Source organism: Gossypium arboreum, chromosome 7 (genome assembly GCF_025698485.1).
Source record: "Gossypium arboreum isolate Shixiya-1 chromosome 7, ASM2569848v2, whole genome shotgun sequence".
Classification (NCBI taxonomy): Eukaryota; Viridiplantae; Streptophyta; class Magnoliopsida; order Malvales; family Malvaceae; genus Gossypium; species Gossypium arboreum.
In genome coordinates, this window is record NC_069076.1 from 79,744,338 (window position 1) to 79,771,530 (window position 27,193).

At 31.2% G+C, this 27,193-nt stretch overlaps 2 protein-coding genes and 2 long non-coding RNA genes across 5 annotated transcripts; 2 read left to right on the forward strand and 2 right to left on the reverse strand.

The window, feature by feature from the left end:
• The first annotated feature begins 510 nt into the window (after nucleotides 1-510).
• Nucleotides 511-9,554, forward strand: LOC108469668 (polyadenylate-binding protein RBP47B'-like). 2 transcript variants are annotated; one of them, XM_017770686.2, is made up of 8 exons: nucleotides 511-818; nucleotides 1,668-2,154; nucleotides 3,448-3,521; nucleotides 3,593-3,723; nucleotides 7,881-7,977; nucleotides 8,303-8,461; nucleotides 8,942-9,042; nucleotides 9,129-9,554. In XM_017770686.2, exons 1-8 carry the CDS (start codon nucleotides 684-686, stop codon nucleotides 9,214-9,216), a joined length of 1,272 nt encoding a protein of 423 aa, XP_017626175.1. In that variant the 5' UTR covers nucleotides 511-683; the 3' UTR covers nucleotides 9,217-9,554. The 2 variants fall into 2 exon arrangements, with proteins under 2 accessions (XP_017626175.1, XP_052886506.1); XM_053030546.1 differs by having other exon boundaries at nucleotides 517-848.
• LOC128295286 (uncharacterized) lies at nucleotides 5,118-5,971 on the reverse strand. The gene is made up of 2 exons (XR_008285638.1): nucleotides 5,634-5,971; nucleotides 5,118-5,324 (listed from the first exon to the last, which is right to left on the reverse strand). It is a non-coding gene; the product is annotated as an uncharacterized LOC128295286 (long non-coding RNA).
• A 2,287-nt stretch (nucleotides 9,555-11,841) lies between the features above and the next one.
• Nucleotides 11,842-12,564, reverse strand: LOC128295287 (uncharacterized). The gene is made up of 2 exons (XR_008285639.1): nucleotides 12,372-12,564; nucleotides 11,842-12,065 (listed from the first exon to the last, which is right to left on the reverse strand). It is a non-coding gene; the product is annotated as an uncharacterized LOC128295287 (long non-coding RNA).
• A 4,864-nt stretch (nucleotides 12,565-17,428) lies between these two features.
• Nucleotides 17,429-17,767, forward strand: LOC108477390 (uncharacterized). The gene has a single exon (XM_017779923.1). It carries the CDS (start codon nucleotides 17,429-17,431, stop codon nucleotides 17,765-17,767), a length of 339 nt encoding a protein of 112 aa, XP_017635412.1.
• Nucleotides 17,768-27,193: the final 9,426 nt, after the last annotated feature.

Here is a 27,193-nt window from a genome sequence, read left to right on the forward strand (position 1 = left end):
TAAAAATAGATAGAATTTTTGATTAAGTTATGCTATGAGTTCCTTACTTTATGAAAGTTATGGATTTAAACCCTACACTTTAATTTGTTATATTTAGTTATTGTATTTTTAAATTTTAAAATTTTAATATCACCGAACAATATTTGTTAAATTTATTATATTTTATTATTTCCAAAATATATATTTGTAATGTTATGTTAACTTATTATTTTCACATATTATTTATTAAACTTTAGTTAATGAATTAACGACTATCATTTGCGTCAAGATTAAAATTTTAAAATTCAAAAGTATAACATAATGTTAATACAATAATAATCCTATTGAAGAATATCAACTAAACCTACAACTATAAGTATAACATAAATGAATTTAATTGTGCTATTGTGTCAGTCAGGACTAGAATTAATTGATTCAAAAATATAAAAATTGAAATTGATGAAATTAGAATTAATTGATTGGAAAAATATAAAACTAAAATTGATGAAATTAAAACATAAGAATTATACACACAATTAAAACTAATAGAAGTATTTAACCGAATTTTATGAGGAATACCAGTTTACCAATATTTTTAATTTTTGAAGTGCAATCCTCCTCCTCCTTGTACCTCCATGCTACTTTCACCCCAGAATTTTTGTTAGTCTTATAAAAATAAAATGAAAAAATATTGAAGCAGAAGTATGGCGACGATAACTGCTACACAACACCACCACCATCCGACATCGCTAGAGGAAGTCCGTACGCTTTGGATAGGAGACCTCCAGTTTTGGGTCGACGAGTCTTACCTCAACTCTTGCTTTGCTCACACCGGCGAGGTTCCCCATTCTCTCCCTTCTTATATACTCGTAATCTTTCTCTATGTCTAGATCATTCTGGGTTTTGTTCTGTCGGTTTTTTTGAATCTTTTTCTACAATTTTGAATCTTATATGAAGTTTTCTTATCTTCTTAACATTCTTTTGTTTTAGAGGAAAACCATAAATTGATATATTATTTGATCAAGTATCGAGTTCGATAACAATTCTATCAAATTATTGTAAAGTTACTCGTGAAATCAAGAAGCTAAAAGTTACCGTTTGTGCCTCAAATTATAACTTAAATTATTTTAATTGCACATCGCACTCGACGACAGGGGTTTTTTTTCCTTTTTTTTTTTTTAATGCAATGTGATAACTGAATAATGATTTTAATGTGTGAAAGCAATTTGGCTGCTACTGCAAAACCTAGAGGCCAATAGAGGTTTGTAATAACCTATACTTTAATCAACCTGACTTGCTTTCTGCATCAGCATTTTGGATGAGCACAAAGAAAGTGTTTGGTTAAGAATCTAAGCAGTACTTGGTGGATCAGGCTTGTTGAATTGATATTGATTAAAAGATAGGATGTTCTATACTTTATTTTATCTTGTCATGTTGCTTAAACCTCCCTTGTTATACATACCTTTGTTGATGTAAGCAATTATAAAACTTGTGGAAACTCTGGAACTTTTTGAGCGTTGGTTACAGAAGCTCGCAATAATTTAGTAAAGTTAAAGGTCAAGTAGCATCAGATGTTATCATTTGACAAAGTTTCATATACTGTATTTGTTGCCTTCTTTTAACTCAATCATTGAGGTCTTTTAATAGATTCTGGATTTGAGATGAACTATTATTTCCATTCTTTGCAGCTAGTCTCCATAAAAATTATTCGCAACAAGATCACTGGCCAGCCTGAGGGATATGGGTTTGTGGAGTTTGTTTCTCATCAAGCAGCTGAAAGGATACTGCAGACTTACAATGGTACACCAATGCCTGGAACTGATCAAATGTTTAGGTTAAATTGGGCATCATTTGGCATTGGAGAAAGACGTACTGATCCAGGGCTGGAGCATTCTATTTTTGTTGGGGATTTGGCATCCGATGTTACAGATTATCTATTGCAAGAAACCTTTCGAGCTCACTATCCATCTGTTAGAGGTGCCAAGGTTGTGACTGATCCAAATACTGGACGCTCAAAGGGTTATGGGTTTGTTAAATTTGCCGATGAGATGGAGAGAAATCGTGCTATGACTGAAATGAACGGTGTCTATTGCTCAACTAGAGCTATGCGAATTAGTGCAGCAACACCAAAGAAGACCACTGCTGGTTTTCAGCAGCAATATGCTGTTGCAAAAGGTCATTCTTTTCCTTAACTTTGTTTGAGAAAAACCATTTCCAGATTTATTTACTTTCTTACTTGCTTCCAAAATCATGTTATCCTTCTGTGTTGTCCATTTCCATCACAGGGTTGTCCTCAAATTTATGGTGCTAGCATTAGTGCCATTTTGAATAGAAAAGTGCATCATGCATGGTGAAAAAGAGGCATCACTTGATAAATTTACTACTGATTTTTATTTTATTTTTACTTTTTATGGTGGTTTGGTGAACCTTGCATTAAAGAGTGACAAATGAAAGGCTTTCATGAAAGTTCTTGTAGAATCAATAATGAAGGTATCATATTGTAGAAGTCAAATCATGAATTTTAATTGCATCCAATCTCCAAAAAATTCCAATTATTTCAAGCATTCCATTTTTGAAACATAATATTTATATGCGATTCCACTTTTTTATTCTTAAGCAAGTCCTCAAGCAGGGCTAGTTGATCCATGATTTATGTTTCATCTTTCATTTCCTACTTGTTTGTTTTGAAAAATATGTCGATCAATTGGTTCTATTCTAATTGAGATGTATGAATTCATGAATCAAATCTTATTCCAAGATATTTACATGAGATTCCACTTTTTTGTTCTTAAGCAAGTTCCCAAGCTGGCTTAGTTGATCCGTGATGTATGTTTCATCTTTCTTTGCCTTCCTTTTTTTTTTTTTTGTTTCGAAAAATATTCAATTCCAATTCTTTTCAACTGACTCTTTACTAATCGAGATATATGGATCTGTGAAGCTATATCTATATAGATCATATTAATTCTCCCCATCTGTGTTTGCTGTCCTATGAGTCTTTTCCATGTTGTGTATGGCATTGCCACTCCTTTTGGTAGCTTCCACTAACATTGAACTGAATTTGAATGCCATACTTTGATCTAGATGTTTTTGGTATGCCCTTAATAATCAATGAAATAAATATATTTTATATTCTTTGAAGATCATGTCCTTTTTTTGCTACTTTCAAATATTACTATCCAACTATATATGTAATATATATCCCAAATATGTTTATGAATAAAACAAGTCATGCTACAATTCTTTTCTTTTCATGGCTATTTAGATTTATTGAATTATTTTACCTTTTTTGTTAGTTTAGTTGAGATGTGAACATGATGAATATCACCATGTATGCTTGTTTGGGGTGGGTGGGCTAAGGAATTGAGTATTTGTGCCAATATCTTTATGTACATTGGTCTTTGATACTTTAGCTGTATTGGATATTAGGCACATGTATGTAAAATACACTTAACCATGGTTTTTATGCAGCTGTATATCCAGTTCCAGCTTATACAACTCCCATGCAGGTGCTCCCACCGGATAACGATAATACTAATACCACAGTAAGTGAGGTATACTCAAGTTATTTTAGAAATTATCTCTTCTCTTTGACTTACTATCCTATTTTATGAAGATTTTTGTTGGCAACTTGGATCCAAATGTTACAGAAGAGGAGTTGAAGCAATTCTTTTCACCATTAGGAGAGATTGTTTATGTCAAGATTCCTGCGGCCAAAGGATGTGGTTTTGTACAGTTTGCAACCAGGTAAAAACAAGTCAAACCATGATTACTCTGATTTCTAGAAGTTGTTTTCTAGTTGTTTCTTTTAGGGGGTAACAGGATGTGAGGTAATCAATTATGAGCTATATATTTTACTTCATGACCTTTTTATCAGAATGAACCAAACAGATATTGAAAAGATTGCCTTTCACATGCACCATGGTCATTTTGAATTCTTGGTCATGTCATTTGGATTTATGAATGCTCTTCAACCTTTATTTGACAACAGTCTAATAGATAGAGAGTCTTGGGAGGAACACCTTCATCACTTCAGTAAAGTCTTGGAACTCTTATGTGCTCATCAGTTTTTCTTTAAAAAGATGAAGTGCACATTTGGTGCTAAATAGATGGTATACTTGGGGCACTATTTAGCTAGTGGAGTTTTAGCGATCCTAGCAAAATCAAGGTAGTAATAGATTGGTCCCCAGCACATTCAACCAAAGCTCTTAGGGATTTCTCGGATTGGTCGGATATTACGAAAAATTCATCCAAGATTATGGATAGTTAGTTGCACCCTTGACCAATTTACCAAAGAAGAATTCTTTCCATTGGAGTTTCAAAGCTGTTGGATCATTCAATCAACTCAAGGCTGCTCTCTTCATTGCCCCTATCCTTAGGTTGCTGGATTTTATACACACCTTTATGGTAGAATGTGATGCTTTAGGGAGAGGAATTAAAGCTGCCCTTTGACACCCCATTGCTCTTTTTAGTTGAAATTTGTTAGATTGCCATTTCAAGTAACATGCTTATGAGAATTAATAGGACCGCCAAGTAAATCCAGAACTAGGCACCTTACTTGTGGGGCACTGATCACTGCATCTTCAAATATTTGCTAGAGCAACGATTAACTACTTCCCCACAACAACATTGTCATAGCAAGTTGATGGGATTTGATTTCAAAGTTGAATACAAGGTAGGAAAACTAATGTGGCAGGTACCTTATCTCGGAGAGATGAAGAAGGCATATTTATGCAGTATCTAGTCCTTTGATTCCATTATTTGCTACAGTTTGAAAGGAGATAAATGCCTTGAACACTCTCAAGAAATGTGGACCAAAGTTGAGCAAGAGGATCTCTATACCCGTGGGACCATTAGAGAGGGCCTCATTATGTACAAAGGGAAGGCATATTTCTTACTGACTTTGATGTGGAACCTCGTACCTGAATTTGAGATTGAAAGGATGAACTAAATTAAAAAAACCAAAAAGGTTGCACCTTAAGGAAGTAGTTGTAGAAAACAATAACTAAATCTGGAAATTTTCAAATGTGGTAATCTATAAAGAAATCAATAATTTAAATAAATAAAAAGAGAAAATTTGGAGAGGAAAACTTGTAGAAATTGGTTTAAGCAAGGTTGCTAGAATGGTAACTAACTTTCGGTTTTCCTTGATCAATTAGCTTTGAAATATTTTGGAAAAGAATAATAAAAATATGATCTAAAGTTAGCAAATTTTCAGAATTAACGAAAAGAAAACAAAGATTGAATTGGAAGTGAAAGAAAGAAATCTTCAAGTAGTTGCGATTTTGAGGGGTTTCTTGGAATCCAAGTATGGTGCTGCCGATTCATGAAGATAAACACTTGAATTTCTGGAAAATTAAAGAAATATTAGAATATAAAGTAATTAAAATCCTATAATTAATGAAATAAAGAAGGTGAAAAATAATGGAAAGATGAAATCATAATAGAGTATGAATTATGGAAGATGGATGCATATTCGATATCCACTTGAAATTGGAATAAAGATTCTAACAAACTCAAGTAATAGCTATCTTGGCAAATTGAGGAACTTAAGCATGCATCACACTTGAGCATGCCTTTCCTAATCTTGTAAAAGAGAGTTCAACTTTCAGTTGCTTGGACCTTGATCTAGTACTGAGACCTTTAGGAAAAATTACCTCTTTGTCTTGGACTTGACTAGATGAGACACTTGAGCATGCATCACGCTTCCCCTCTTGTACTATAGTATCAACTTTGCATGGCAGCACAAATTAAGGGGTGCAAAGAACTTTGTAATGAATTTGTTGAGACTTTTATTGCGAAAGCATGAATATAGATAGTCAAACTTTTGTAGAATCCTTAGCCACCTGTTAAAGGAACGAAGTAGAGAACTTACATCCGTCTTTCAGAGCCACCAAAAATTCCTACCTACATTTGGAGTGACATTTCAACAGACTTCATTGTCGGTTTGCCAAAATCCAGAGGGAAGTTTGTGCTATTTGTTTTGGTTGATGGATTTGCTAAATATGTATTTCTATGGCATATCCATCCACCGCTATTACTATTCTCACATTTTTCGTTCACCAACAATTTTTGGAAGGAATTATTCAAATCAGGCAGTACTTAATTTTACCATCAACAAAATATGGTTGGATGAAAGTTGTCAACTGCACAATTGAAATATCTCTTCATTGTTTTGTAAGAGACAATCCATGAAGTTGTATTAGGTGGATTCCTTGGGCTGAATATTGCTACAACACTGCTTTTCACACAACCCTCAAAATTTCACCTTTTCAAGTAGTCTATGGTCGTGATCCTCGCTTACTTTCTCACATTCCTGGGTGTTCACGAGTCCTTAATCAAAAGGGATGAGATGTTGACTGTAATCTGACATCGCTAATTGCAATCATAGAATCGCATGAAGACTACTTATGACGAAGGCCACCGTGATCTTGAATTTTTTCTAGGAGAATGGGTTTGTTTGTGCCTACAACCCCATGACAGACTTCATTGAAAGGTAGGGCACACTCCACACTCTCACCTAAGTTCTGTGGACCTTTCGAAATCATATAGCAAGTTGGCCTTGTGGCCTATGAGTTGGACCTCCACCTACTAGCAAGATACATAATGTGTTTCATGTCTCTTTCAAAGTTTTTAAAGAAAACCCCCCAGCTTCCAATCCTAGCATGCCCCCACTATTGGATGGCAAAAATAGTCCCCAACCATAGCATGTTTTGTGGTCACACCTCAACCGTGTGACGTGAGAAATTCTAAGCAAAGCAGGACCACTGATGATGTTGCATGGGAAATTGTTCCATAATTCTAGAATGCTTACCCTCAATTTGAGCTTGAGGCAAGCTTTTTCTCTAGGGAATAATGTTAAGCATGCATTTGTTAATCAAGTCCACAATTGAAGACAAATAGCAAAAAAATTTCCCAAATCAAAGGAATTGGCAGCAAGAATCAAGGGATTAACAAGGATTTGACCAAACCTAACCTCTGCAATTCTGAATTTATTTTGCTAGCAATTTATCTCCTATATTTCTGCAATTTTATTAATGTTCTCCTTTTTAAATGATGTAATATAAAGGCCGTCAACAAGGGTAAATCCATCCCCTTAGAGGAGGATCTTTCAGCTGATCGTTCTATGAGTCAGTCCTATTCTTGTGCACACAAGCGAAGCACATTTAGCTGAAGCTAAGTTTTATGCAGAAAGTGTTAAAAGAAAGAAAATTGCTCAATCTGTGAAAGCATGAGTTGAAGAAATCAAAGAAAAAGAAGAGGAATTTGGTTTCCTTCACTAGTGAAGATGATGAAATTAATCGAAGTTAAAAAGAAATAATTCTTCCCTCACTAAATTGAAAGAATCAAAAGTTCTTAAGCCTCAATTGAAATGATTTGTTAGGCCATTAGAGGAACATCCTATCGAACTTCAGGATTACTTTCTTGGTCCTAATCACTATAAACTACTTGTCGAAGCTAGATATAAACAAGAGAATGTTGCAAATTGTTTTTGAAAGACAGAAAAGCCAAGCAAAGCAATGAAGTTCAAACAAGACCTGTCAAGTCTAGTGAAAGAAAACTAATCATGTTGGAACTTTTAGGGAAAGACTTGGATTTTCTCCAATGAGATTAAAAATTGATAAGATGCATATATGTGGAGAAGGTCTTGAATAAGAAGATTAGTTGAAGAAAAGAATCCATGATTTTGACACAAAAATTGGGTATGGACAGGCTACAGTTTTCTTTCCCATCAGACATCAGTTGAATAAAGATGAAAGATTTATCTGTAGAAATAGTACATTGGATTGATGGAGTGCTTTTATCTTGGTGCTATATATTAGTCAAAATTTTCAATTGTCTTCCCTTTCCCTTTGTCAGATATAATGCTTAATAACTTGACTTTCACTACTTGTCATCCGCAGGACATCTGCAGAAGAAGCTATACAGAGAATGCAGGGGCAAATGATTGGTCAACAAGTTGTTCGCATTTCCTGGGGTAGGAGCCCAACAGCAAAACAGGTGATATTTCATAGATATCAAATTCACTATTTGATTTAGTTATATGAAAAAAATTGATATTGGTTTTCTTTGTGTCCTCTAAAAACATCCTCCCCATCCACTGCAAAAAATAAAAAGAGAAAAGCTGTTATTTTATGGCAAAATTGGATAAAATGGACGATGGATGAATATATAGTAATAATAGCTCATAATTTATCATATATATTATTTAAACTGCTATTACACGTAAGGTTTAGGTGAATATGGTGTCTGTGGTCGATATTCTTTTGAAGTTATGCTTGTTATGCTTGCTTTACTTGAAAATAATTGGCATTGTCCTTTTTAGGACTTACCTGGTGCCTGGGGTACGCAAGTTGATCCAAATCAGTGGAGTGCCTACTATGGCTATGGACAAGGATATGATGCTTATGCTTATGGAGCTACCCAGGATCCGTCTCTGTATGCATATGGTGCATATGCTGGATATGCCCAATATTCTCAACAGGCAAGAGATTTTGATGCATTAGTGCACTGTATCTAAGAATTTTCCATAAATGTTGTCTCATAAAATGTTAAATATCAATATTACAAGTAATTTGAACATGTTGGTAGTTATCTTAAAGAATGAATAATGCAGGACCGGGGTATCACTTCATGAAGCCAAACATTTGTGCCACTGCTAGTTTGGCACTTTCCAAGCTTTATTAATGATATAGGTTCATTTAATGTGTTTTTATAGAATCGAGAGAATCTTCTCCACATTTACATTTCTTACTCTGTGAAAACCACATGCAATGCACCGAGAAGGTTTGAAGTGTAAATTTTGTTCCAGTTGCTGAATCTGAATGCCCTCAAGTAAAAAACTAACTTAAAATTTCATCAAGTAACTTGATATTTCTGAATGTCATTAGGATAGTTGCAAAAATTTGGATGAAACCTAAATCTGCTTAATATTTACTACGAGATTTATGATTTTGATTTGCAGATTGAAGGTTCTCAAGAAATGGCAGCTATAACAGCTGCTGTCCCAGGTGTAGAACAAAGGGAGGAGTCATACGATCCATTGGCCACACCTGATGTTGATAAGTAAAGTTTCTCTTCTCTGGCTCTATGATTAACTCTGGGTTAATTGTTTCTTGGAAAACTAATTCAACTCTAATTGTTATTGCTAGGTTAAATGCTACCTACCTCTCTGTTCATGGAAGTGCCATAGTAGGTCGGCCCTTATGGCTGAGAACCTCCTTTTTGCCACAAGCTTGAATCTCTTCTTTCCCCGTCTCTTTTACATGGCTGATCATCAGCACCTCATGTGGTCACATGCATCATTCAAGCCTTTAGTTGGCTATAATTCTTCTGACATGAGATAAACAAAAATGATTGGGTTTATAAAGCCTGATGTTTTCTGTTCACATTCGGCACAACTGTAATTCCATGGAATTCCCCTAGGATGAATATCGACATATTTCTATATTGTAGCTTTTACTATTTGTTTGACATTTTTCCAGAATTGGTCTCGATATGTATTCATGTGCAGATTAGATACTCTTAAATGAATAGGAAAGAATAATAACATCAAATCGGGGTGGAGATTTTAAGCTTTTCTTGATGGTTTTCAATTTGTTCTTGCTGCAACTTGTGAGTGAATGAAAAACAAAGACAGAAATACCTTACAAAATGGTAAGAAGCTCTCTTTATACCCTCGGCAAAGCCTGTTTTTATTCAGTCGATTCTATAAAGGTTCCAAAATAGATTGCCCCAGTTTAATCCACAAAATATGTGATGGCCGAATGTAATACCACATACTTAGCTTATATGCGTTTATTCGAAAATTAGAAACTTGAAAACACAACATGAAACAAAACTTGATATGATATTTTTAGTTTTCAGTGAAAAATACTTTTAAAGTAAACTCATTTTATTTGCTGAAAATGCTTATAAAATCACTTGGTTTTGTAGCAGAAATTTTCAAGTTAAGCATAGTTTTGAAAACTGTAGTTTAATTTTGAAATTTAATATATTTCAATTTGAAATAAAATATTCTAGATACGATAAGGTAGTTCAAAACGAAGAATAAAAGTCCGAAATAAATAACAGTCCCCAAAAAGTCCAAACAGTCTAGTTGAATATAATGCTTAAACTTAACAAAACATAAAAACAACAAATTTTAATCGAGCTCCTGCTATGCCGATCTGTCCTAAGTTTGTTGATTACCTAAGAGAAAAACATACAAAAAGTGAGCTTACGAACTTAGTGTGTAACACATTCCAAGCAACTATTTGGATATATAAATTAATAGATACATTATCAAATGCACGACCAGATATAGAATCACATGTTTTCTTAATCAAATACAAAATCACATAAATTTTTAGAATCAAATACATATTCATATTCAAACGTAGATACATATTCAGATGTATAATCAAGTCCTACTCCCATATGTTACACACTATCTTCGTCCATCCCTACACATCAAATAAGGTATCAAGTATTAATCCCCACACACCAATAAGTGAACATATGTCACTTTTCAAAAGTAGTGCAATCAAACTGCTAGATAATAATATGCGGTAAACCGCCAGAACAGATATATGTGGCTGAGCCACCAAATTAGATATATATGGTTTAAAACCACTAGAAAAGGTAGATAATTAAACTGTTGCACTTCCTCCGTCACATCATATCCCACCTCAATGCACATATAATACTAACAGATATTTAATATACAGATGTGATTTATGCTTTTCGCATTTAATCATGCTATTAGAATTGCCAAAATGCAAACCATACATATATATTTCACATACCATATTCACATCATATACAGAAGCATACTATGAGATATCATGTTTTCAAGTCTAATTTAAGCAGTATGAACCCTATGGAGAGGCTATTTACAAACTATAGATCAATACAACCTTAGGTAATAATTTTTTGAAAAATTGTGTCGGCCTATTTTTTGAAAATTTCCCCAGGATCGAATTTATATATGATATAAATTTAAACACTCTGTAGGGTCCCTACTGTATAAATAAGACTTAAAAACATGATATCTGATAGTATGATATTGTAAGTAATGTGGAAAGGTATGTGAAATATATATGTATAATCTATAAACTGATAATTTTGATGGCATGTTTTTGTTTTGCTATATTCTATATGAATATATGATGTCTGATTTTGTTAATTTGTATATATCTGAATCTGTTATATGACCATGCATGTGACTTTATGGCAAAACAAATTTGTTTTTGTTGAAATTTGTGACACATCTGTTCTGCAAAGCGTGAAATTTCATGCCTTTGATTTTTGTTATTGTACAATTGCATGTCTTACATATTTTTCATTTAGATTATGTTTATGCATGCTATGTCATCGGGTTGGGATAATATGTTAAGGAGGAAGTTTTGATAGTTTAATGATCTGCATGATCTGGTGGTTTAACTATATTTCTGTTATGGTAGCTTGACTGCAGTTATAGTGGCTCGACCACACATTTCTATTTTGGCAGCTTGGCTGCAATATAGTAGCTTGACCACATATATATGATCTGGCAGTTTTAACGACAACTCTGGTGGTATTATCCACAATTATCTGTTGGTGTGTTTTTGGATGAACGAGTTCTGGGAAACTTTAATTTGGTGTGTAGCGGAGTTGAGTAGAAAGTTTTCTGAAAAATCCGCATCATGTTTTCTGAAAATATTGCATGAACATAATTATGCATGCACAAATTTTGTAATTCGAGTTTGATGAAATTCTTTGTGACATTTTGATCTGTTTATTATGTTATTTGTGTTTTCTCAGTAATTTAAGTATGGTGGTTCATGTTTTATTAAAATTATTTTAGATGTAATAGGCCAATTTTGGCCTAGGCATGAAAATAAATAAAACCAAATAAATAAACAGTCCATTAATAATCCATTATCAAAGTCCAAATTACATAAACTTAAAACCCACTACCCAAACTTTTCAAAGGCCCAAACAAACCCTAACCCAAATTGGCCCAAAATAAAAAAATATCAGAACCCTAATTTCTACTTGCGCCGCAACTGGCCTCCAGCGCCTCCGTACGCCGTACGCCGTACACCTCCACGTAGCCAGCACCATACCTGCAAGAAAACAAAAGGGACAACAGCAAAAAAAAAGAATAAAAACAATTGTATTTTTCTTGTTTTATTTTTCGGCTATATAAAAGCCTTAGGGATCATTGTAATTTTTTTCACGCACAAAAAAACAATACGAACGCATACATAGATTTGAAAAAATATTCAGAAAAGTTAAAGGTGATTTCCATCTTTTTTCTTTTTTGGTTTTTGATTCATTTTCTTTTCCGATTATTCTCTTCCTTTTTTGTGTGTTTCCATATATTGTTTCTTTTGTGTATACAAATAAAAAAAGAAAGGGAGGAGACTTACCTTTGAGTGGCTTCGAATCCTTGTTCGCTTCGTTGAAATCGAAGCTCGGATGGGGATTCAAATGAAGTCAATGACGAAAGGGCGTTTGGGAATGGAATGTTTGGGGACTCGGCTGAATGAGGGAGATGGAGGCTTAGGATTTTGTTGTTTAGATTTTTAGAGCATCTAGATGCTTTATTATAGGGTTTTTTTTTTAGTTATGAATAGCATGAAACAGTACCGTTTTGTGCTTGGGGTCTTAACTTCTAAACGACGTCGCTTTGAGCCCCTGGATCCGCGCGTTGACCCGACCCGGGGAGGATCCGCGCATTTTCCATTAATAGGCAATTTGCGCAATTGGTCCTTCTTTTTTTGCACTAACATTTGATTCAGCCTCATTCAATTCTTTTTATTATTCTTTTAATTTTGCCCTGGAATTTGTGCGTTGTTTTAATTTAGTCCGCGCCTCAACGCAGTGTTTTGGGATCTGGAATATTTCATTTGGTCCTCACATTCGCATTACGCTATGTCTTGGTCCTCTTTTTTTTTAATTTCAACTGTTCATTTTATTTATAATTTGTCCCTTTCATTTTAATTTTATTTTAATTGAGTTTTTTTATTTTATGATTCATTATTGTTTTTAAAGATACACTCAACATTCATTTTTTTTATTCGGTTTACTTATTTTTACATTTTTGCTACTTTGATGATTTTATTTTGTTTTTAAAATCACTATTGTAATGTTTTTATATTATGTTATTATAACATTTTGTATCATGTTTAGTATGAATATTCTTATTTATATATATATATATATATATATATATATATATATATAATTCATGATAAAATTAGTTTTATTCTACATACACTATTAATTCCGTAGTATTCTCTACATATAATTCCTTTTAAATTTATCTATGTATACATATGTTTTTCAAATCTATTAAGTATGTAATTCATTCCTTAAGAATATACTTTATTATATATTTTTGCTATAAAAAAATCTTACATGTTTTTATTATATATTGTCGACCTTAAATGGATATAGCACCTTTTAAAATATTTCATGCATTATATGAATCAAATTTCTTCTTTTCTTTTGACATTTATTTTAGTAATTATTTATATTTTTATATTCATGCAAAATATTTTTAAATTCTAACATATATTGTTCATTTGTAAACTTTTCACATAGTTTTTGCATTATTTGGTATTGACTCTTAATTTCCATACTGTTTTGTATATCATGTGTGTTCTATAGATTTCATATTGTTTTATATGTTATTATTTCATGTTGTTAATTAGTTTTTTGGTGTTACTTTCTTAATTTTATTATTTTATGTCCGAGAGCTTACTGTAGTTTGTTTCGATATGTTTCTTTAATTGGCTACATTTCTAGTTTTCATTATTTCGTTTATTAATGTTGAGATATGAGCTCATTGCTATGGTGTATTTATTAATTCATTTTTATGTTTATGCTATTATCCTTCGTGAAGTATAGTACATTATTCATGTATGTTGTCACATGCTTATAATTTCACCTCTCATTCACGATCATATTACGATTGAAATTTTCAACTTATTAATCCCAAATTAATTATTTCATTTTATTTCAAGTCAAATTAATGCGTTTTGAGCTAGTTCTACAATTGTTTATTTGAAAATTTACTAAAGAAAAGGTAATGATTGATGTTTGGGAACTCGAGGAATTGTGCCCTACCGTGCTGGGTTTCGATTTTCCGTTTGTCCAAAATAATCAAATATTCCTTTGAAATTTCATCCGTATTTTCTAAATTCTAAAACAAGGCAATGTTCAATGTTTGGAAATTCGAGAAATCGTGCCCTATCGTGCTGGGCTTCGGTTTTTCGTTGGACCAAATAAGTGAACATCCTTTTGTAATTTTTAAGTGTATGGGCTTTTAGAAATCGAAATTGATCGTAGTTTCGAGGGTTTAAAAGATCGTGTCCTAACGTGCTGGATGTGATATGGTATTCCTTTGAAGCAAGCGAATCTTGACGTCCAACTTGAGTCATTCAAGTGTTTTAAAAGAAATCGTATTTCAAAATATTTTTTAGACATAAAGACATTATTTAATCAATTCAGTACCAATTTTGGGTGTAGCGATGGTGCTAATCCTTCCTCATATGTAACCGACTCCCGAACTCGTTTTCTCAAATTTCGTAGGCCAAAATGATTTAAATGGAATAAAATATTTTATTAAGGTGATCCAATCACACCAAAATAAAAGACTGGTGGCGACTCCACATTTGGTTTTAAAAGTCGATCCCTGTTGTTTTCAAAATAAAAAAAAATGGTTTCGACACTAGACTTTCTAGACTTTTTGGGTTGTAAATCTATTTTAGACTTTGTTTTGGGTTTTTGTTTTGTTCATCGATTTTTGTTATTTTTAACATAAAATTTTGAAGTCACACAAGTTAACAAATTGAATTTCAATTTTCAACTAAAACTCTGGAAATTTTCCGTTGCTAAACTAAGAAAGTAATCAAGTGATTTTATTACAAAATAAGTGATTTTAAGTATGAGATTTCTAAAGAATGCACGAAAAGTTTAGCTAAAAACTATTGTTTTCTGCCTATTCATTTTTCTGAATCTTTGTTTTCCAAATTAAATAAATGTGTTACGGGAACAAAGGGTTAAGGTTTTAAAATTTGTCTATGTCACCTTCACACTCGAGTCCTAACTTCTAGGCCGAGTGTGGGGTGTTACAGATGGTGGACAAAATTAAAGCACAAAACTATAGACAAAACCACGAAAATATGGACTAGAATTAAAAACAAAATAAAACTATAAAAAAATATTGGAGAAATTGTAACCAACAACTAGCCCAAAGGCCGATACCGCCGCCGCCACTGAAGCAAAGATTTAGTTTGAAAATTTTGAGAATTTATTAAATTAGTTTTTTAAGTATAAAGATATAAAATTAAAATATAATTAAATATATAAATAAATGTTGAATATGCGTATATGAAACTAATAATTCAAATGGGTGAGTAGTATATATTAAATTTATAATATTTTTGTAATATTAGTTTTTGTTTAAATTTTTAATGAATTTATCCTAAAAAGTATTAATTATAAAATATTTTTAAAAATATTTAACTAATTTAAAATCAATTATATTAATGTTATTTTATATTATAAATATTTAATAATAAAATAATACCATAATTCATAATGGTTTGAATATTAATATTAATATTTTATAATGTAAATAAAATTATTAATAATTTCTTACATATTATTTTATTTATATATTTTTGTTAAATTAATTTGTTTTAATGTTAATATTGTTAATATTTGATTTTTTTGTAATTTCATGTTTATCTTTTCTTTACTTTACTTTAATAAATGAATTCAATTAACTCTTATTATAATTTAAAAATATAAATTTATTTGATAAAAGGGTATTAATATGTGTCTTTTAAAAAAATTATATTTTAAGCTTAACAATTTAATATTTATTAGTTTAAATATTATACCGTTAAAAATTAATTCAATTAAGTACAATCTTAAAATAAAGAGAATTTTTTAAAATCAACTTTATATTTAATATATAAAATTATAAAGAAAAAATTAAACAAAAGGTTTGGAATAAATTAAAAATTAAAAGGAAAGGAGTAAAAGAGTAATTTATCCAAATTGTAAATAAGTTCTTTCGGTAGCAAATGTAATATGTCAAAAGCTATAATGTGAATGCAATTTTATTTCCTTTTCGTAACGTCATATTGCTATAGTGTATATATATATATATATATATATATGATGTGTGATTACCTAAATTTATATTAAAACAAATTTATTTTGACTCATAATACATGAATCGAATAGATATTTAATTTTCTTACCCGTGCTATACATATGTTGATTGTATGTATTGGTTGAGTTACATTTAATTATTTCTAATTTTTTAAATTTTATAATGCTTCACTAATAATATAATTATGAAATTAAAACATAATAATATATAATATATAATTTTAAAACAGATAATAAAATGAATTAAAAACAATTATTGAAAAGTAAAATAGTTATAATATAACGAACTAATTATTATTAAAATTATTATTATCATGTTTTATAATTTTTTATAATTAATTGTTTTCATAATATTTTAATATTACAGATGAATTTAACCATATGAATTTAACCATATATAATTAACTCATTTTTTAAAATTTAAAATTTTCTTTTTTAATTCCAAATGTTTTATTTTGAAATTCCATTATTCTTCTATATGTAATTACCTTAAACTAATTTATTGCATCTAAAACCCCAAAAGAAATTATTCTTCGTATCAAATTATATAAATAAAAAAATTATATTTATGGTATCATGTAATACAAAATAAAACAGCAACAACTTTCATTTCCAAATAATGATGCAATATCACCTCTTAAATATCATTGTATAATTTTAAAGATTTACTTCCTATATTTAATTTGTTGACCATAATATTCTATTGTTAGTTATGTTGAATCTTTTTAAATTTAAGTTCAATAGCTAGTTATTAAATATTTTTGTTAAATATATTGGTGTTATATTTTAAAATAAAAATAAATTTTACTTAATAGTTATGTACTAAAAATAATTATTATAATTAACTTAAATTTAATAAAATAATTTCAAATAAAATATAAAATTAAATTTCTTGGTTGTGAACACTCCAGGGACTTAACCTAAAATAATTTATCTACAAATAAATAAATGAAAAAGACAGGTGTGGCAGCCTCCCGTCAGTCACGGGATACTTTTCATTTTCGGTCACGGGGTACTTTGAATAATTTATTTTCTTTCAATTTTCAGTCCTCCACCTTCTTCAAACACTTCAATTTCCTTGCAATATGTAAATGGATTAAAACAAAACAAAAATCAGATGCTGATCTATATATATATATATATATATATATATATATATATATATTCCTTCACGAGCACGTTGACAAATCATTATGCCAACTACTAATTTTTTCAATTAAAACAAACATTGATTGCGAAAGTTTCGCTATATATTCCCACTTGCACAATGCTAAAATTTCCAACCCATTTTCATTCCATGGAAGCAACAACATCGAAAACCCTCCTCATGTTTTGGCTACTCGTCACCTGCATTGCTGCAGTTTCATTGGGATCACCAGTGGAAACCCAAGGTTTTGGGGGATGCCTCATGTCGTTCGCAAGTGTAAAAGGTTGCGTTGAGGCAATCCACGAGGTCGTTTCGCACGAGAAGTTCGATGCACTCCAACCTAAATGCTGCAAAGCAATCATTAAGCTGGGCGACAATTGTTGGCCAATTGTTTTTCCCAATCAACCTTGCCTTCCTGTCTTACTCAAGACCGTTTGTAAGGTTTTAGGGATGGTTGTGAAAGTTGAGAATGTTGCAGCAGCACCTTGATAGTTTGCGTTGTTGAGATTTTAACTTCCTTGGATTAAGAGATGACACAGCTCTATTCGTTCTTTTAGTCTTTCAAATCTTAAAGAACAAGTATTCTTTTTACTAGTTTGCCACATCGCCATTTTTCTATTATCCCAATACGTTAGTATATATAAAGTTAAGGAGGTTAGACATTTTTATAGAGTTCCTTGGAGAATATATTAAGCCTTTCAATTTGTAATTTCTGGTTTTTTAGTTGTTTTCTTTTGTAATTGGTTTGTAATCTTCAAGGATTTGAGTGGAGATTGCTTGTTCTTGTTGAATTGGAAGTTTGTGGATGGGTCTGTTCATCCATTTGCTAATCATTCCTTTTCCCCTGTTTTTGTTTTTATCTTTTTATTTCTGCAATCATGTTATGTGCTAATGATTTTGCTTTAAGTACTCTATTCACACCTGGATATCAGCATATGACTCACCAGCTAAAATGCTAATAATTTGGTAATTTCTGGTTAAGATAATTAATAGGTTGTCAGTAGCAGTTAGTTTAGCCATGCTGAGACTTATTACTCCAGCTATATAAATAGCAACTGATGTAAACAGAAAAATTAGTCTTCTATTAAATAAAATTCAGATAGTTCAGTTTACCGGAGACATTGGTTGTTGGTGTTCTTGGTTGATCTGCATTTCTCTGTTACTATTTTCTGGTGCCTTTTTTGTCATTGAATCTTCTCATATCCTTGATGTATTTGCAATGAGGTTGTCTTTCGTGTGTTAGCGTAAGTAGCAATTTACAATATAGAGTAACGGAAAAAAGCGAACATAAATACCTCTAACTATTGTCTGAAACAAATGTCAAAATCTAAATGTTATAACAACATTGTCAAACACGTCGAACCACCAACGATGTTGTCGAATTTAGCCGTACAAAAAATTGAAAACCACAAAAGCCTTTTAAGCATTCAGAAACCTCACAAGATGGAATATTTTGTGTTTTTTGATTTTTCAGTGCTTAGGGACTTTATACTAGTTGATATCTATAGTTGTGGTTCCCCATAAAAAATCACCAGCTACACATCCCAGTATATCACATACAAAGATATGAAAGTTGAGGGTAGCAAAAGTGGGAATGGGCAGCAAAGGTAGGGGTTATTCCCACAAACCAATAACAATTCCAACATTCTCCCTCTTGATTCATATTGCCCATGAATATTTAAAGTCGAAACATAATGCACGAATCATGGAGATATTTTCTCTTAGAATTTGAGTAATATCTTCCATGTATTACAATATATCATATCTCAATCCTTTAGCCCAAAATTCTTAATGAATAAACCCAATGTTTATTTTAGGTCCAAACTTTAGTGACATTTCTTGAAATAATCAAATTAATGTGCGCACAAAATATGAGAAACATCAAACTTAACAGAGTTTCTCTATAATCATTCATATAACCAAAATTTACAATGTGGGAACAAGTCCCGTTGTGATAACATGATATTTCAATTTATGTGGTAGCATGCCTTTAGTCAAAGGATCAGCTAACATCTGCTCAGTGTTAATGTGCTCTATGACCACTTTCTTTGCTTTAACATGTTCCCTTATGGCTAAATATTTAATGTCGATATGTTTACTTCGACTTCCACTTTTATTGTTCTTAGCCATAAAGATAGCAACTGAATTGTCATAATATGTCATTAACAACCTAGAAATTGAATCCGCAAGTAGAAATTGAATCCGCAAGTCTAAGCCTAGAAACAAAACTCTTCAACCATACTCTATGTGAGGTGACCTCAAAACATGAAACGAACTTAGCCTCCATAGTGGAAGTAGAAGTTAAGGTTTGCTTGACACTCCTCCAAGATATAACTTCGTCAACATAAATATGTAACCTAATATTGATTTACATGAATCAACATAACCGAAAAATTTTGAATCGGAGTCCAATCACCTCTAAATTGTTTGACCGTTTGAATGTAAGCATGTAGTCATTTGTCCCTTTAAAATATCTCGAAACTTTCTTTGCAGCTCTCCAGTTGCCAGTACTGGATTACTCTAATATCTTCCAAACATTCCAACTGCAAATGCAATGTTAGGTCTTGTGCAGACTTGACCATATGTAACACCCCAAAATTTGGGGCTAGAAGTATTAAGGTCTATTGGTTAGGTTAATGGTTCGGATGGACTGTTAAGATAGTTTTTGCGTTTTAAAAATAGAATGAGCTTGTTGGTTCAATGGTAAGGTCTCGTTTTTGAATCCTCGTGTGTGTTTAGAAGAAAGTATTTTTGGTTTCAACATTGAAAATTTTGGCAGGTTGGAGTTTTATTAAATTTATTTTATCTATTTTATTTTTTTGCAAAAAAATTGGAAAATCTCAAAAGTTTCTCTCACGTTTCCCTTACTTTCTCCCTAGGTCAGTTTTCTCTAGTTTAATTTCAAATTTTTGTGTTTGAACTCTTTTTCTTTTGTGTTTCCCTTTTCCATCAATTTCTTTTCCTTGTTCCCAATTACCCTCATTTGTTCCAGAAGTATTGATTGCTTTATCATATTTTACATTTAGCAAGGTTTCGTTTGTCATCTTGATTTTTGTTTAATCAAGTGTAGAATTGGATCCGTTAAATTGAGGTGCACCAATTGGTTGTTAATGTCTGGGAATTGTCTTTTAGGTGTGTTTCTTAATCACATGTAATTAGAGGTTGATTTGCTGTTGAGTTTCGTGTTTTCTAGCAGATTTTGGGGTGTTTTATAAACCACACGGGGCTGTGTCGCACAGAGGCAGTCCACATGGCTGTGTACCGCTATAGAAATTAGGTAAAATTAGACGAGTTTCATGGCCTGGGATAAGTCGCAAGGGCTAGCCACATGGTTGTGTGACTCCTGTTGGGAAAAAAATTGTCGATCACACATGGGCGTGTCCCTTAGTTGTACAACTGCGTCTTCTCTGCTTTATAAATGTGTAATTTTGTCACACGGGTACAGAAAGTTACACGGTCTAGCCATATGACCATGTAACTCAGTCACACGGGCGTGTCCCTCAACCACACGACCATGTACCCTTGTCACATGGTCTAGACCTTCACACACGACCTGGCCACACGGTCGTGTGGTTCTGTTTTTACACCTTATTTGTTAAATGATTCATTTTAATCCTTGAGTGTTCCTCTGCATGTGTAAGTCTTTAAAAAGGTAATTGGAACACGAGTGTTGATTGTTGAATGACTGTAAAATGTGTTTTTGTAGGACATTATTGTCATAAATAGATTCATGTGTCAATTTGCTATTCGTATAAGTCGCTAATGTGACCATAGTATGATAAGTTTGGTTGGATGTGTAAATTAAGACCTGTGTATGTTGTGGATTCCGTTAATTGATGTCAATTAAGAGAATGATGTGGATAATTATAACTGAAAATGAACGTGTCTGATTCTGATACTGCACAATCGAACTGGTTGCAAAAATGTTTACTGAGTATGGAAACCAGACATGAGTATGTTAGATTCTAAATATCCATATGCATTTTATTATTTGCATTTACATTTGTGGTTGGGTTTGGGATATGAAGTGAATGAAGTTTGATATGGTAGTTTACCTGCATTACTATAAATTTAGCGGTAAATCTGCAATAACATTAACAACTCAACTGCATAACAATCATTTGGCAAATGACCACTACAAGGTATGAATGGTTGGGTGGGTTCACCAAAACCCAAAACTTGGTGTGTAGAGGATGAAAGGGTCTAACTTACCCTATTTGGTATGTGTCGATTGGTTGAAGATAATGTGTAGCAATTGGATAGGTTGGAATTGGGATTGGTGCATTTGTGCATGAATTTTCGAGTAAGTATTTCATATATGACTTTTTCAATTGTGATATTTGCTTTTGTTTGTATAAGGGAAGGTACCATGTATGAGATTGTTTATAGAATTTGCGGAATTATTTGTTTCTGTGATGTGTTACCTGCCATGAATTACTTAATAATTTTGTATGTATAAATGAGAGTTTGTTTAACTCTGCTTAATTACATTGATTTTCGATTTACACTGAGCTTTCATAGCTCACTCCTTTAGTTTTCCTCTTTCAGGTAATCCTTGAGATTAGGTGTTGGACTCAACAAGTCGGAGGTCTCAGAAATAACCCATTTTGGTTTGATTTAATAAAGTTTTTACTAAATTTTGATAAATTGATTTCATTCAGACTGTAAGTAAATTTTATAGACAGTGGTATGAGTTTTGACTTTGGACTTTCGTTAAGTTTTGCATGAGTTTTAAGTATCTGTTTATGATTTTCCAGCAAGATAAAAAGTTTTGTTTTTACATTGCATAACTTGGGTTGAAGTTCAGATAACAAAATTTCTAATTTGTTTTTGTTACAAAATTAGTACATAAAGTTTGGAATTTAGTTCCAAACCAATTGTAAGCAATTAATAGATTTAACTTTTGCGAAAAATAAATAAATCTTAATTTTGGTTTCAAATAAATGAGTTTGCAAAATTATAGACAAAGCTCAATTATGGTTTTAGTCAAATGAGTTTGCAAGATTGTAGACAAAGCTCAATTATGGTTTCAGTCAAATGTGAGCAAATGTAGTTCTGGGAAAAGCTGTTGACAAATTTAATCGGTGTTTGATTTAAGGCCATTTCGGTGGCCAATGCAACCTCCGGAATCCGGTCGAAACTTCTAGGTTGGGTTTTGGGGTGTTACAGCATACATCAGGCTTCCAACAACATAATCATATGGAATGTTTTTCATTTGCTCCCTCTCAATTTTATTCTTTGGGCACTGGTTCAAATTGAACTTATCACCTTTCACGATAGGAGCAACACTCGATGAACAAACTTTCATCCGGAATCTTTTTAAAACTTTGTTGATATAGGTTTCTTGAGATAGACTTAGGATACCACGATGTCTATCACGATGAATCTTAATGCCAATGACATAAGACGCATCACCTATATCTTTCATATCAAAATTTTTACAAAGAAATTGTTTCACCTCATGTAGCATATGTTGGATCTGGTTCCCTAAATGTAGTATTTTCGTCAATATACACTTGTAATTTTTCCGAACAAATTGGTTAATAAAACAAATTTATTAATATACTTTGTATAATTGTATTCACATGATTTTTGCACACAAAGATAAATGGAAGCAAATGTTGCTCATTAGTTGTCTAATGTTTAACTAATACTAAGCAGTATTACATGGTCGGATCGTCGTACAGAAAGACAGCTTGTATTAGTAGATAAACCTAAACATGTCTTTAGTCTAATCGAAAATGAGCAAATCGATTGAAAGACTAATATGTCGTCTATGAAGTCCAATTGGGGAGATGTCTTATCTTGGGCATTAGAGCGGATGACTCCCAAAAGATAGAGACATAGATATGACTGACTAGACTGACAGTATATTGGACAAAATCCAAGCAGAATAGATCCCAAAGAGATCAATGATATCTTCTGAGAGTAATACACTAATGACAAGGTCATTAGACGAGCACTAAGTAATTGCTTTTGTAATGGTATGTCGTTGGGGAGAGCTCAATCACGATACTATAATGGAATAACTTCGTGGCTAAATGAGTTTATAATTAATAGACAAAAAGTTAGAACTTAATTATAAATCATTTGAGCCTCAACTACATATTAGTTAAAAAAAACAATTTGAAAAAAAGAAAAAAGGTTGATGGCAAAAAAAGGCTCAAAAATACAATTAGGGCCATTTTGACAAAACGTGTAAGCGTTAGTGGCCAAATTTGTTATTAAGCCTAAAAATTATTCAAACAACAAATTTCTAAAATTTTTAAATAAATTATTTATAATATAATTAATTTTAGAAATTTCACTTTAATAAAATCTAATGATTTTGCACAAAAGTTTGCAATAAAAATTCTCAAAAAATGTTTAACAAATAATTCAAAGAAGCATGGCATTGTTATTTTGAGAAATTTACAAGCTTTTAAAACTAGACAAGACAGAGATTAACCATGCTCAGATACCAAATGTTAGCATAAGTAGCGGTTTACAATATAGAGCAGCGGAAAATATCGAACATAAATACCTCCAGCTATTGCCTGAATCAAATGCCAAAATTCAAATATTATAACATCATAACATCACTGTCAAGCATGTTGAACCACTGACAAGATCATCGAATTTAACCATATGAAAAACTAAAAACCACAAAAATATTCTAAACACTTAGAAACTTCACTAGATGGAATTTTTTTTTTAAATTTTTCGGTGCTTAGGGACCTTATACTAGTTGGTATTTATAGTAATGATTTCTTATAAAAAAACAACCAACTATACATCCTTCTATCTCACATACCAAAATATAAAAGTTGAGGACAACAAAAGTGGGAATAGACAATAGTGGAGTTATTCCTACGAACCAATTAATAACGGTTCCAACATGATGATCTTGTTATATTGCCATCTTTATCTCCTTCTAATGGTGAAAGTCTCATCTTCACGTGGTTCATCGTTTGAATATTCCATTTTACATGATTCAAGTGCATCTTCAGCTTTAGCTATGGGCAAATTAGCAAGTGGTTCTCATGCATTTCATTCTTTTATCTTTTGGTGGGTCCCATGACTTGCACACAACACCTAGTGGTCCAATTCTTCATGTGAGCGGCCTTGATTTACCATTGTATAATGGTGTTTTCCTGCAAAGATTTTCTATAGTTGTTGAAACAACAATGGGCCCACTCTTATGTAACTTTGCTTTCTAGGGTAGAGCTATTGTGGCTGCTTCTATTCTTTTCGAAGTACCATGTGATGCTGAATATAGTTTTGCCTTCCCATCCAGCAGTCATGAAAGCTGAGGAAGAAATTATCAAATTGAAATTTTTCTACAGAGATAGTGGATTGAGACCCAAGTTTCATTGTTGAAGGACAATTGGAAGTAAGGTAGAGTCTAACAGCCTAGCTTATTGTACCAGATTTGTTTTTCAAAATTAATGTAAATATTCAAGTAGCTCTAGCGAGCTTAGTATATGCATTAATTGAAAGCAAGTTATCTTTATTGTTTTTCGCTTTTTTATTCTTGTCTCATTATTGTTTCTAAAGGTAAGCCGTTAGGCTACTTACAAAGCTCGTTTGAGCTAGAAGAAAAAAAAAAGAATAAAGATAATTAATAGATTGTCAGTAATTAAATATTATCATATGAAGCACATGCAAAAATGCTAATACTCTGGTTATGATAACTAATAGGTTGTTAATAGCTGAACCTCATTACTCGACCGATGTAAACAGAAACGTCAGTCTTCTTTTAATAAAATTCAGAATAATCTTTCATTTCGTTAGTTTGTTCCTTTTGTATATATATATATATATATATATATATATATGTATTGAAGTATTTATGGTTGATTAATGGGTATGTGAAGTTGGAATATTTGTTGATAAATGTGTTTAGTTGATAGAGTGTACTTATATTTTAATTTTTAATCTGGTAATATAAATTATAATTACTCAGTTATATAATTTATATTTTTAAAGATATTAATTATTATAATAAATTATCAATACGCTAAAAAATTTAAACAAGTAATAAAAATTAAAATCATATAATATTATATACAATATATTAATTCAAGAAGGTAGTCGTCGATAATACGATTACATCACATTCAATTTTATCTAATTGCTCTAGCATTTCCTATTGTTAAGCTATTCCTTCTTTAACATTTAACATACTAAATTTGTATCATTAGAATTATCAAGATCTCCTTTCATATACTATTCAAAGTAATGGATCATCCCAATTTCACCTACAAATAAAGTTATGAAACGTACTAATACAATCCAACCTTGTTTTTTATGTTATATTGAGTTGATGTTGTTAATATGAGAAATTATTTATAGAATAATGAATGTCTTCTCAACTACATTTCAAAGCTTTTAATATCTCAAATTAAAAAGTTCGTGAGCTATTTCTAGTGTTTATGCCCGACTCTATTCTCTTAAATGGTATTACACTCCTACAATATGGTGCAACCAAAAACCTTTTCTATTTGAATACCTATCATTTACCACATAATATTTGGGCTCACAAAGCAAAGAATATGTAGTTTTGATCATAAAAACTTAAATAAACTCAATTTAAAAAAGACTTATATTAAGTTATTACCTTATTATAATACAAAAAGAAGTTTAAAATAATATAAATTTTATAATATATAATATTTATAAAAGAAGATTTTATAAATAGCTCAATAACTTTCAATAATATATTTTTACCATAATTTTAGAAAGTTATTTTTATAAATAAGTTACGGATAAAAATTATAATATTTTTTAAAAATAAGTATATTATTTTATAATATATAGTATGAACACTTAAATAAATTATGTTCATATTTTTTAGCCATAAATTTTATAAATTAGTATTTTATAATATTTTTATAACATGTAAATCATTTTTATAATATAATTTGTGGTCATAACTTTAGAATTTTAGGATTTAAATAATATTTTTTTATAACTTTATAAAATACATATAATTTTTGTAATATATATTTTAGGATTTATAATATAACTTTAGAAATTTTTGTCATAATCATCCCAAGCATTTATACGTATTCATACTTATAATATAATTTTTATAACTTAAAATTGTATAAAAATATATATTTTTAAAGTTAAATCATATATGAATGTTTGGAAAATCATAGGACATTGGATTTGGGGTGCAAGAGTAAATCTAGGGGGCTGGTAAGGGCTGGGCCCTTAAAATGGAAAATTTTTATTTAGGTTATTTATAATTTATAAAATTTTAAATTAGTAATAGTAAAATTACACTTTAGCTCCCAAAAATAATAAATTTTAATTTAATCATCTAAAATTATAAAGATATAGATTATTAAAATGATTAAATTACATTTTACTATCATAAAAATATATAATTTAATTCTGTATGCCAAAACTATTTTCTGACTTCAACCTTGTGGGGAGTAATACCAATGCAAGTATTCCAATTCTCATCCTCCTTTTAAGGAAAGTGTAATTCGGATGCTTTAATTACATCTAATTCTGTGAGACCCACAAATTAATATGACTACCCAAACATGCTACTATTGTGTAAACAAGCAATTACACTCATATCCAATTACTATAACTTTAGAAATTTTTTGTGATAATCATCTCAACCACTTATATGTGTTCATGCTTATAAAATAATTTCCGTAACTTAAAATTGTATAAAAATAATGTTTTAAAGTTAAATCATGTATGAGTGTTTGAAAAATCATAGGGCAATTGAATTTGGGGTGTAATTATTAATGCAATTACTCCAATTCTCATCCCTTAAGGATTGAAAAATGTAATTCGGATGCTTCTAATTTAATGGGGCCCACTAATTAAGGTAGCTATCCAAACATGCTACTATTGTGTAAATATAAGCAATTACACTCGTATCAAATTATTAGACGACTTTTCAAAATGAGT

Coding starts and splice junctions, on each gene's coding strand:
- LOC108469668 (XM_053030546.1), top strand. CDS start 684: ATGGCGACGATAACTGCTACACAACACCACCACCATCCGACATCGCTA. Junction 2,155..3,447: donor GCAATATGCTGTTGCAAAAG/GTCATTCTTTTC, acceptor GTTTTTATGCAG/CTGTATATCCAGTTCCAGCT. Junction 3,522..3,592: donor ACGATAATACTAATACCACA/GTAAGTGAGGTA, acceptor TATTTTATGAAG/ATTTTTGTTGGCAACTTGGA.
- LOC108477390 (XM_017779923.1), top strand. CDS start 17,429: ATGGAAGCAACAACATCGAAAACCCTCCTCATGTTTTGGCTACTCGTC.